The 12,434-nt window shown below is 52.9% G+C and overlaps 2 protein-coding genes across 2 annotated transcripts in view; one reads left to right on the top strand and one right to left on the bottom strand.

Moving 5' to 3' along the window:
- Positions 1-5,198, top strand: part of PDXK (pyridoxal kinase) — a 39,725-nt gene extending 34,527 nt beyond the window's left edge. The window contains exon 12 of the mRNA XM_063094688.1: positions 5,118-5,198. The gene's annotated coding sequence lies outside the window, so the exon portion shown is untranslated. The remainder of the gene's footprint in view (positions 1-5,117) is intronic.
- A 1,209-nt stretch (positions 5,199-6,407) lies between these two features.
- Positions 6,408-11,070, bottom strand: CSTB (cystatin B). The gene is made up of 3 exons (XM_063108703.1): positions 10,887-11,070; positions 7,879-7,980; positions 6,408-7,471 (listed from the first exon to the last, which is right to left on the bottom strand). Exons 1-3 carry the CDS (start codon positions 10,950-10,952, stop codon positions 7,343-7,345), a joined length of 297 nt encoding a protein of 98 aa, XP_062964773.1. The 5' UTR covers positions 10,953-11,070; the 3' UTR covers positions 6,408-7,342.
- Positions 11,071-12,434: the final 1,364 nt, after the last annotated feature.

The raw sequence follows: 12,434 nt of genomic DNA, 5'->3' as shown, positions 1-12,434 counted from the left end.
GGCTGTCTGCCTGCCTTCCTTGGCTTGTGGTCTCTGTCTTCAGAGCCAGCCGCGCAGCATCCTCAAATCTCTCTGACCCCAGCCCTCTGCCTCCCTCTTGCAAGGATACTGTGGTGACTTTGGGTCCACCCAGATAATCCAGGGTCATCCCCATCTCCAGATCCTTAGATGAATCCCATCTGCAAAGTCCCTTTTGCCATGTAAGGTCCCATATCCACAGGGCTTGTGGATGAGGACATGGACATCTTTGGGGGCCAGCATTCAGCCAGCCACATCCTGGGATGGGAGATGGGGGTTGGGAGGAAAGGGGCAAGTCCTGGGTCGGTCACCTTCCCCCTCTGAGGGTCTGAGCCAGATGTCCGGCAGGAGGATCACGCTGGGCCCTCAAACCTCAACCGTGGCGAGGACAACTTCCACCGGACACTTCCTCTGGTGGGGCAGGAAAGGCTGGCCTTGAGTCCAGGTCCTGCCCTTGAGACCACTTTGGCTGAAGGCTTTGCAAGTTTGGGTTCCTAGAAGAGAGTCTGGGTCACAGCTTCAGCTTAAGTGGCTTGGGAGGTGAGGGTGCTGTCCCAGGCTGCCAGAGTGAGGACAGAGGAGGGGAGGGACAGCGTGTGACCAGTAGGCCTGCCACAAACAGCTCACTGGCTTCCAAGACTGTCTTATGTGCCCTTAGGTGCCCAGGAATGCCTGTCACCCTTGGGCTATCACCCCAGCAATGCCTGTCACCCCGGGAATGCCTGGACTTTTGGTCACCCCCACCTCCACCCTGCTTGTTCAAGACCCTCTTGTTCAGCTCAGCATGCCGAGGGCAGGGTGGGCTGTCCAAGGCCTGGCCAGTGTTGGTTAAGCTGAACTCTCTGGAGGCCTTGGGATCTGAAACACGTCCTCTCCCCTTCCAGAACTCTGCCTCAGTTCCTGCAGTGAGGAAATCCCCCGTGATGTGCCATCCCAGGCTGGCCCCATAACAGCTTTCACCTGCCCAGGCTGGCCTGGCCCCTTCTGCCTTGTGGCTCTGCAGTCCCTGCAGTGTGGCTCTTGTCCACGTGCTGGGAGGCTGTTCCCTGCCAAGTTCACACCCTGGCCCAGGGAGGTGGGGGAGGGGCAGATGGCAGGTGCCTCTCTGTCTGCAGTTCTTTTTGGTAACAGCTTTATTGAGATACAATTCACATTTCATACGGATTCAGTCATCCCAAGGGTGGAATTCAGGACCTGTTTATAAAAGGAGCACTGTTGACAAGGACACTAAGTTAAGCCTGAAAAGGTATCCCTCGAAATTCATGTTCACCCCGATCTTCAGGGTGACTTTGAAAATAAGGTCGTTGCAGATGTAATTAGTTAAGATGAGGTCATACTGGGTTAGGACCCTAAATCCAATGTCTGGTGTCCTAAGAAGACTGCTATGTGACAGCTGAGGCTGAGGTTGGAGTGATACAGCCACAGCCAAGGAACGTCTGGGGTTGGGCAGCCCTGGAGAACTGAGGTACCACGGGACTTCAAAATGAGGGCCCTTGTGGGGGCAGAATGGGCCCCTGAGACCTGGGACAGGGACACTTGGTGGGACGAGACTGAGGATCTTGGCTCCCAAACTCCTTGGTGTGGCCCTGGTAGCAGCGCTGTCCCCACACCCCCTTACTAAAGGAGAACAGCCCTCTACACCTGCAGACCACACTATGACCGCTCACCTGCGGCAGAAACTCATGGGATGGCCCTTGTGGGATGGCCCTTGCTCCTTTCCCATCTGCCTCCAGCTCCTCTTGGTGCTCCAGGGCTACCGCCAGTCAGGTCTCAGCCAAGCCAAGTGGGAAGCACGCCCTGAGCCGAAGGAACGCCCATATTCCCTGCAAGTTCGGGGAGGTGCCCAGAGCTGCACCAGGGTCTGCTGAGATGGCTCCCTGCAGCCTGGACTCGCCATGGTCTGAAGCAATTCTGGTGGAGCTGCAACCTCAAACCACCTCTGCTGCTAGGTGTGTTTCCACTATAACCTGGCCACATGACAGAGCCCCCCATGGAGCTGGAGGCAAAGCAGACCTGGGCCTACCCCAGACCCATGGCATTGATGGGTTCCAAACCTGCACAGGCACACACTGCCTGCAGCAGCAGCCCTGTCTCTAATGGAAGCCACGGCCTCTCTGCCCAGGGAAGTGGCCAGGCTGCACGACCCCTGAGCTCTGTCTCCTTAAATCTCTGGCTACCACTGGCCCCACTAGCAACAAGGCCAATGGAGCAAACTTTACCTCCAACTCTGAGTCAAACTCAGGACTTCACAGCTGGCTACTGGGCAAGGCCACGTCCCCAGTGCCCTGGCCTGGGCTGTAGTCCAGGCTCCTGAGGATGCCCCCTGGCTGAGCCCCCAGCTTGTCCCCTGGAAGAGCATATCCTGCCTGCACCCAGGAACATTCTCAGACACATCTCAGTCCATGGAGGGTGGGCCATAAGGTGAGCCACGTTTTGTGGCCAGTGGTACGTTTGGGTTGTAATTCTTATGCCAGAGCTCAGGGCCACCTCCAGACATGCGAGGGCCTGGGCAGGCTAGTGGCTTGGTGGCCCTTAGGATGTGTATTCTTGGATTTGTTAACCCTCAAGGAGCACAGAAGGAAGGGTGGAGGCCAGTCAAGCCCCGTTCCACTCAGCTGGCCCACGCAATTCTGCTTGGCTCCGACCACGGCTCCCAGGCCAGGCGGTGGCCTCCTGAGGAGTGGTTTATCCATACCTGTTATTCCAGCTGGGCCTGGGGTTCTCACCCACCCCAGCAGGTCAGCCTCGTGGTCGTACGCAGCCTTCTCTGTGAGACCATTTCTGGGAAATGCAGCTCTCTGCACCCCAGCACAGAGTTGCTGCTGCTGCCTCTCCCCAGGTTCTTGCATCCCTGCCACCGCTCAGCAGCAGCTCCTTGATCTAGCCTCACCTGAAGTCCACTTGGTTTTATGGCCACACCTGCTGCAAGGAGTCTGGGAAGTGTCTTTTTTATCAGGGCCCAATTCTGTAGTTCCACCCCCATCTCTCTTAAGGGAGGTGGAGAGAATGGGTCTGGGCAGGGAAGGGTCAGTCTCTTGTCACCAGTATCACAAGCCCTGTCAGAGGGGCCCTGTCAGAGGGGCCCTGTCTGGCTTGCTCTGCAGGCCCTCCTCAGACTGCACTTTCAGATGTGGGAAGGCAGGGAGGGGAGACCTGGAGGGATGGGTGCTTGTGAGCTCAATCGAGTCTCCAGTGGCTTTGCCTCACCACAGACAGCAAAGGGCTGGCCATGTTGTGGGGAGTCCGAGGAGCACGAGCTTTCAAATGCCGGAGCTGTGTCCCTGCCTGTTGGGATAGAAAACAGGACTGATGCTCCTTCCAGGTCGCTCAATTAGGACTTCTAGATACTCCACCTGCCACAGAATGGTCAGGTTCCCCAGTGTGCAATTTTCTCTCTTGCACAACTTACCTCCAGTTATTACGCTATCTCATTGAGTCTCATCTAAATCAGCTGGCCCTGCTTTATAGCGGCACCTGTCCTGATAGCAGTTAGAGGAGAGAGTGCCATAAGGGTATGGCGCCATCTCCCCAGCTCCTCTCCCAGCAGTGAGGACACCGTTAGCCGTGCTTTGCTGCCCCACCAGGATCCTCAGCCGGCACAGAGTGTGGCACCTGTGCACAGCCAGGGAGCTGGGGACAAACCCTTCAGGCTTTGGGGAAATTGACGTGTGCTGAGAACTCAGGGTAGAGGATGAAGGCCAAGATTTGACAGAGGCTGGCTGCCTACGCCCTGCCTCGAGGGCTCAGGTGGGGTTCTGTGACTCGGGTGGGGCGGGTCCCTTGCCTAGTACCTGTTCAGCATGTCCCAGTGGACACAGATGGCTCTGACAGGGGCAATTTGAGGAGCATTTAGTAAATAGGTTGTCTGCAGCATGTGGAAACAGTGCTTACTTTCAAAATGGGGCCACTTTAATGGCTCTCACGCACTCTGGACCGCGCTCATGACCCTCCTCACGCCTTTCCTGAGACTCGAACTTGGTACAGGGGCTGGAACACTTAGTGTCACCATGTGTGGGCACTGCGCTGTTTCTCCTGGGCCCTCTGCAGTCTAGGGAGGCAGAGTTTGTAAGATGCCAGCCCCTGGAGCAGGGCAGATGCAGGCCAGGGAGGGGACCGGGCCCGGGGGTGAGGTGGCTGTCATGGGCCACTGCCTGCCTGGCTTCCTGTGCCACTTCTTTAATGTTGCTGAGGCGGGACCGTTCTGGGAAAGCAGCCTGTGTGTACCATGAGCAAGAGCTCCACATTGTCTTCTCAGGCCTCCAGGGTATGAAGGTGAAGAGGCCCATCGCAGGCCCCAGCACGTAGGTCTCTGACATTATCCGTGCAAGGGCTGGGGGAGGACCTGGGCCCCAGAGCCCTGGGGGATCCACCGTTATCACGCAGGAGTGCAGCCGACCTGACCACCAGACTGCTGGGCACCTGAGCCCTCCACTAGCCCCATTCCTGGACAAATGGCTCCCCTCAGGGAGTCGCTCAGCACCGTGCCACAAGGCTCCCCAAGCTGCCTCCTCAAACACATCACGCTCCCGCCCAACTTGGAGCCCTCCTCTCTGCTGCCACGCCCGGACAGTCTCAGTTCACGTCTTCAGCCTCCACTACCTCCTCCTCAAGCTTCGGGTCTCAATGTGGGCATGGCCTCCTCCAGGAAGCCTTCATGCCACCCGGCCGACACATCTGTTTACCTCCTGCAGCAGCGCCCCCGTAGAGCACTTAGCACAACTCCACGTCTGTGAGGTTTGCCGCCCCTGTGCCCTGAGCACCAGGAGGGGCTGAGCCCATGGTGACCACCTCCTCCACGGTGAGACTCTGGCCCATCCTCAGAGGGCAGGAGCTAGAGAACAGCAAGTATGGTGACAAAAATACTTTTGTCACGAGCACACACCAGGTCTCCAAGCCAATTCTTCTTCTGATGCTTTGTGAGGACAGTACCCCACTTGGATGAAATTGATAATGTCATAGAATTTTGGTCCCTTTATCAACTTGTATTTAAACCAGAGCACAGTGTCAACTACATCTTTTACTTCCTATTTTACAGTGACATGAATATTTCCTGCTTATGTATGAGCTGCTAACCCTAAATCCTGCTTCTCCCCACCCAGGTCCTGTTCCTGCTGATTCCTGCTCCCTTCCTGTTGGCCCCTTCTTAGCACCCTACATGGCGTCTCCCCAACCCCTGACCCCACCTCCCGCCAGATGTTCCCAGGTGGGAAATATATTAGGTCTTCATTTCAATGCAGAATTGCTTGATTCTGGATTTGTTATCAAAGTTTATTCTTTGCTTTCATATAAAGAGAATATGAAATACATGGCTCATGATTCAATTTTCTGCCGCCACTTTCGAAGCTGTGTGGACTCACCATTAGATTCCTCCCTGGTCTTCATTACTCTCAGAACCTGGCTAGCCCAAATCCTGCAGCTACAGACCCAGCACAAACTGCCACACGCCTCGGAGGCCAGGTGCACTTCAGGAAACCCTCAGGAATATGCTTTACATCAAGGCCCTGAAGCACAGAGAAATCTCACCCAGCAGTCTTCATGCTCAGAATGTGTGACACTCTCTTCTATTCAACACAGAATCATAGGTGAGAAACCACTGGTTTGCTTTCACTAATGGAAGTAGCTTCTGTTGAAAACCAGAAAGCATTTTTAAAATAGACATGCTCTTCCCCAGATGACTCCCTCTTCAAACACAAGCGGCTGCACAGTTAAGCTCAAGGTTCTCCACCCTGTGCAGCACCCACATAAGCAGCTCAGTTTGCATGTGCAGTTACAGGGTTACTGCCTCTTCTGCATGAGCCTCTCTCTAGTGCAGGATAAAGTATGCAGATGTGTCCAAATAGAACTAGAGCAACACTCTAGAACTGGATTTACTCAAACCCTTGTTATTTTATGGGGGGAAACTGAGGCTTGGGGACAGATCCTAGAGTTAAGGGGGCAGCACGTGGAGAGCTGTGGTTGGGAACACAGGCAGCCTGAACTGTGTCACGTCAGCTGCAAAGGAACTTTATAAACACCTGTGTTACAGGAAAAACACACACTGAAGTGTGTTTCCTCTACTATTAGCCACAATCACAATCCACACAGGGAAGTATGGTGACCAAATGTGTGGGGAGCTGTAACTAACAGCCAGCAAGCAGTTCTGTAGCAGACACCACGGGGGTAACTTACAGTTTAATTCTGACACTATCTACCTGGAGATAGATCCCACAGGCTGATGGCTCAGTCCCCAAGACTGTCACTCCCACCCATCCACCTGCTTCTGATGCCAGTCACAGGTCCAGGCCTCTGGAACTTCTGACCAACCAGTTAAAAATCAGGGTTCCCATAACCCTTTCCTTGGGTTCGATTAGTTTGCTTGAGCAGCCCACAGAACTCAGGAAAACACATACTTACGTTGACTGGTTTATTGTAAAGGATATTACAAAGATACAGATGGAGAGGTGCACAGGGCAGGTACAGGGGGAGGGATGTGGAGCTTCCATGCTCTCCCCAGGGCGCCACCTTCCAGGAACCTCCACGTGTTCAGCTATCTGAAGCTCCCTGAACCCTGTGCTCCTGGGTTTCTGTGGAAGCTTCATTATGCAGGCATGACTGAGGCATGGACAACCATGTAAAAACATATTTGGACAAGAAGGGTCTGATCTAACAGCCTGGGTGGGAAGCCCAGCGAGGCCTGTTTGTTCAGGTTCTTCTCAGCCTCTCTCTGTAGCCTTCCTTCCTCCCGGCATGGGGCAGGGCCCCTCCTGAAACAGGGGTCTTATGACCTACAATTGACTAACTTAGGCCAGAGGATTTCCTGCCTCGGGGAGAAAAAAGAACAAGTTAAAGGAGGGCACAAGACGTCAGAGAGAGGGAACTCTGTTTTCTGAGGCTACAGCATCCCAGTACTGTAACAAAAGAACAAGTGTTACGTGAGTTATGAGCCAGAACCGGGGATGAAATCTAATGTGTAAATATCAGAATACCACAACCTGTCACTCTCACCTTCCTGGCACATCTAGGTTGTAATACAGTTTCAGATGAAGAAAAAAATCCAAAACAAAGGAGGAAATTTGTAAAGACTTCAAAATATATATAGATATTTAAAGATAATATATAACCCTCTTTGACAGTAATTAGATCATTGATTGGGAAGAAAAAAATCAATACAATAAAATTTAGGAACAGAAATGCAAGAGAAGCCGTTTAATACTGCCCCCTCCCCGCCAAGTGGCACAGCATGGAGATTAAGTTTATTCTGTGATCCCGAATACATGCCCACGACAATAAAGAATCATATCAAGTGTGAGTGATGTGGACGAAAGGCCCTCCTCAAACTCAGGAATTAGAAATAGGTCAGCTCATCGTGCCTGGCTTTGTTGGTCTGGTAGTCAGACAAGGTCAAGGGCTTGTTTTCATGAGGGAGGCTTCTGAATACTCGCAGGTGTACGAAGTCATCATCACCAACATGAACCTGGAAAGAGAGAGTCTGCTGAGGGAGTAGGTGCAGCCTCTGGTCCCAGTCCCCTGCTCGACTGTACTGAGTGTGAGGAGGGCGTGCAGGGCCATGGGCCTGGAAGTGTGATCGCGGGGCTGATGACAATTTCCATCTTCTCCTGTACATGTAGCAACACCCCCAGCACCCCACATTTGTCCCATCAGAGTCCTTGGTTACTTGAAAGCCTTAGCCCCTCTCCCAAGTTAGGCCAACGTGCATACACGTACACACATGCACACACACTAAAGCCATGAATCCCTGAAGCTGGGGACAGCCACAGAACCCCCATTAGGCACCTCCACCCTGGCACCTGAGCCTATACCACTCAGGCTGCACCCAGCACCCACTTGGGCTCAGGCCCTCAAGCATGGCCCATACTCCACCTTGATGAAGTAGTTCATCCCTGCCACCACCTGGCTCTTGAAGGACACGGCCTTAAAAACAGGGAACTTCTTCTTTTCCTTCTCTTCAAGCTGGGCCCTCACCTGGCAAGAGGGGAGAGATAAGGAAAGACTTGGTGGCTTCCCTCCTGCGGGAGGAACTTCCAGCACACGTGGGGTTCCACCGCCAGCCTTCCACATATTTTCCTTAACTCGACTGTCCCTTATCACCTAGGGGACATGGTAAACTGCTAACTCTACTGATAAAGTAGAAAAAACCAACTCCTTACTAATTCTACCAAAGTTTTAACAATGCTCCTTCAGTACATCATCTGCCCTTTCTCTGCAAGGAATGCACTTTTTTATATTTTTATCATCACAACACTAGATACAAGTTCATACCCTGTTTTTCACTTAACATGCAAACAGTTCATCTGAAAGACTGCACATCATTTTCAATTAATCTTCTAAAATTAAATATTTTTAATTAAATGTAATCTCAAATTACATTTAAATTTAACCTTCCATTTCACAGTCATGCGTTTGTTCTCTAAACGAGTGCCCCTGCTGAGCACACATGCCGCTCCTAATTTCTGCTGCAGCAGATAATGCAGCAGGGAATGCACTTTGCAGGTGAAAAGCTGTTTACCTGCATTTTGAGACGATTCCTTTAGGGTATAGTGCTTTGGACAGAGGCTAATCTCAACCTTTGTATCAAACAGTAGACCTACTTTTGATGCAATCCTGTCTCCTAGGGTCTTTACCTTTTAGGAGCTGATCACCTTTATGGTGGGTAAAAAGAGCAAGTTTGCCTTTAAAAAAATTTTAAAAATCTAATGTAGTTTAAAAGGAGTCTTGCCAGTGACTAGAGGATTAGCGGCTTAGTTTAACAAAACAAAACAAACAAACGGTAGGAAGCATACTAGATGGGAAATAGAGTCACCCAGCATACAAGTGATGGAATCTCTCAGGCAATCTGACCAAAGGCACTGTCCCCTCCCAGCACCTTCAGGACGAGGCCCTTGCTGGGGACAGCCAACAAGAGGTAAAGACTGAAGTCTGGATGGGAAGATGGTGCAGTTAGGAGAAGGCACCGGCCTGTGCCCCCTACTCTCTGCAAGCAGCTGGCACGTTTCTCACTGCGCTGGGGCCAGGGCCTCCCCGAGTATGAAGACCAACCTGTAACACCCTCCTCCATGCAGGGTGCTGTGCTGGGCCTGTGGGGACACGCACACTGATGCAGTGGCCCTCGCCCTCAGACAATGACAAGCCCAGGCAGAGTGACACCCACAAACTGGCCTAGGGGCCGAGCAGATGAGGGACAGGTAAGCACAGGGCCCCAGGTCGCTGGTAAGAATGCGTGACTCTGATGTCTTTCCAACTTCGTGTCAGTCTCTGGTCTCTATGTTCCTCTTCTGCACAGTGGGAGGCAGGAGCACTCAGCCCAGAGCCTCCCGCAAGGAGCAATAAAAACAGGCACAACCAGACGGTGCTGGTGAATGAATGTCCCCGCCTTCTCCTCTTCCTCGAGACCATCCAGCAAAGGGACAGGCCTCATCAACACCTGCAAGGAAAGAACACGCCCAGTGCAGGCTAAACTCATCAGGCCCGGAGAGAGGAGAGCATGGAGCTTCAGTCACGTCCCCCTGGCCCATGTCCCAAGTCCAGGATAATTGCTAAAAGGCATGCTTCAGCAAGAGTTTCCAGACCAGGTGCCACCACCAACAGAGTATAAACTACCCAGATGTTATTACTAGGTATACCATGTAACTCTGGCTCTTTTATTGCTATGTTCCTGGAAATTTGAAGCAAAGAACAATGTGTAGCCAATCAGTACCTCATGTTACTTTAGTGAACCAATGGAAATTCTTGGCAAACAACTTTGGAATTGCCCCTTAACTTCTCCTTTGTGCATTTAAATATCTGTTTGTACCTGCTACCAGACGCAGCACAGTTCCAAGGCAACTTGGGTCTGTAGTCCTCAAATTTGGCCCAAATAAACTTTGTTTTGTATACTTTTGCCTGTTTCTTCCATTAGTTTGACGCCTGCCTTAAACTTTCTCCCAGCAGCAAAGGCTGCTGGCCACTGATGTGTCACTGTGAGATAATGACTCTTCTCTCCTGTTCCCGTGACAAATGAGGAATTTCTAAGGCTGGGCTTATGAGTGGCTGTGGGGAGGACAGAGGAACCACTTCTCCAGGCGTGGTCCCACAAGTAGTCTGGGCGCCTGTGTTTGGAACAAATTCCTCATTTTCAAAGGTCTCATGGGACTGACTCACCAGCATTTACTGCAGTCAGATGGTCAAAATCACCTGCATGGTGACACTGTGGGCTGACCTCATACAATCAGGAGTAGGAAGAAGTAGCAGGGAGAAAAGTTAAAGGGGAAAGAAGTGCATTTTTCCTCCTCTTACTCAAAACGTGAGCCTTAGCCTTTCTCTGGTTGTAAAGAATCAGCTTTGTAACAAAGAAGGACAGGTAGGGCGGGCCTGGCTCGCTTAACTCTAAGGGTTTCATATATGCCAAGTCATTTAACCCTCCCCGGAGTCCTCGGTGCAGGTGCAGCGCATTAAGGTGCCCTGTTACAGATGAGGAAACCCAGGCATAGGGAGCGCGAGCAGCTGCCAGGGTCTACCCTCTGCAACCCAGTCTGGTTTTCATTTTGTTTTCCCTTTTCATTTGGACATCATTTCAAACTCACAGTTTGGGACACGGCTAGGATAAAACAGTGTAAAGGACACCGCGTGCCCGTGTGTTTTCACGTCTCTGCCTCCCCACGGTGGCCCCTGGCCCTGCACATCTGTACATTTCCTAAGATCGGAGGGGCGTGCTCTCCGCAGCCGCGCGCGCTGTAGGCCTCGGCATGGCACGCCCGCAACTCAGTGACCCTCCCTCTCGGAGCCGGCGGCAGCCACGCGTGCCGCTGTGTCCCCCGGGGTCCACGCAGGCCCTGCAGCCCAGCGCCCCCGCCCCTCCCGGGGGCTCCGAGCGGGCCGCGCCGAGGCCTCACCTGATCCGCGATGTCCTGGGTCTCGGCCGTGGCCGGCTGCGTGGCGGAGGCCGCCCCGCACATCATCGTGGCGGCGCGGCGGGGACCGGCGGGGTGGACTGAGAGCAGCGGGACCCGAGCGGGATAGACGCAGAGCGGGTGGACCCGACAGATTGCACAGAGCGGAAGCACAGAGCGAGCGGACCCGGCGGAGGCGGTGCGGAGCCACGTGACGCGCGGGCGGAACCAAGACGCGCGGCGGGGGACGCGGTCGCTGCTCCGCAGGGGCGCCGTCTCCCCGCCGTGGACGGAGACGTAGGGCAGGTCCCCGCGGGCAGCCTGGCAGCCCACGCCGCGGGCGCCGTCTCCGGGCGGAGGGCCGGTGTCCGGAAGGAGCGTCCTCCGCACGGGTTGGTGTCGTCCTCCCCCGAAGGCCGAGTCGCGGGGACCCGGGTGGGCGTGACCCTGACGCCAAGGGGTGCTGGGCGCGGAAGGGGGTCCTGACCCCATGGGGCAGGGGTCCAGGCTGGCTGGACAGCAGCCGCCGGGCCCGGAGGACCCCCGGACTGGGCTGTGGTGCTGCGGGGCGTCGGGCTCAGTGTGCACCTCTCAGTCCCTGTGTGGAGAGACTGCGGGAACCAGCCTCAGAGGCTCTATTCGAAGGACTGGATGAGTTAAGTGTGAAAAACTTGGGACAGCGTCTGAGCTCCAGGGTGCGCCGGTAGTGTTGTTATTGCTACTTTCTGTTACTAGTATTAACATGTTTTACCTGTAACTTGCATTACATTTTCTATAGAAAGCCCTGGAAAATATTTTTACTTCCCGTTCCTTGATACCAGAGTTTTTCATCTTACCGAACAGGGGGGAATCAATATCCTGTCTCCCGCCTAGAGTCCCAGGGGACCCACTTCAGTGGCCTCGAACATCACTTAGGTTTGAAATCTGTCTTCAGAAGAATCAAATTTTTATTTTTATTTTTATTTATTTATTTTTAATTTTTTTATTTTTTTAAAAGATGACCGGTAAGGGGATCTTAACCCTTGACTTGGTGTTGTCAGCACCACGCTCAGCCAGTGAGCGAACCGGCCATCCGTATATGGGATCCGAACCCGGGGCCTTGGTGTTATCAGCACCACACTCTCCCGAGTGAGCCACGGGCTGGCCCAAGAATCAAATTTTTAAATTAAATTCAAGCTATTTTGAAATCTCCCTTGTGAAATCTCTGATTTTCCCAAGGTAAGTATAACCTAAGTTTTTAAAATTAATTAATTAATTGATTTTCTTCCTGGAGTCTCACACTACCTTCTCCCCTAGCAAGCTGATCCAGGCGTGGGCGGGAGGGTGGGTGTGTGTTTGCTTTCCTGTTAACACTCTTAAGCAGGTGACTCATACAAGAGTTCCTGGTTCCAATCAGTTGCTTGTGTTTCCATCATGTAAAAGTGTCAATCATTAGCATTTGTTGCTAATTACATTCTAACTTAAGAAACTCTTTGGTTGAGAGAAAAAGATGAAGCATTTAAACTGTAGAGACCAAGGAAAGACATCCCCTTCAGCCCCCTCAAAGTTCTC

The sequence above is a fragment of the Cynocephalus volans genome, chromosome 1 (assembly GCF_027409185.1).
Source record: "Cynocephalus volans isolate mCynVol1 chromosome 1, mCynVol1.pri, whole genome shotgun sequence".
Taxonomy (NCBI): Eukaryota; Metazoa; Chordata; class Mammalia; order Dermoptera; family Cynocephalidae; genus Cynocephalus; species Cynocephalus volans.
Note: the sequence above shows the minus strand (reverse complement) of the source record. Positions and strands in the feature narration are given on the sequence as shown.

Coding starts and splice junctions, on each gene's coding strand:
- CSTB (XM_063108703.1), bottom strand. CDS start 10,952: ATGATGTGCGGGGCGGCCTCCGCCACGCAGCCGGCCACGGCCGAGACC. Junction 7,981..10,886: donor CCCAGGACATCGCGGATCAG/GTGAGGCCTCGG, acceptor CCCTCTTGCCAG/GTGAGGGCCCAGCTTGAAGA. Junction 7,472..7,878: donor GGATGAACTACTTCATCAAG/GTGGAGTATGGG, acceptor CTCTCTTTCCAG/GTTCATGTTGGTGATGATGA.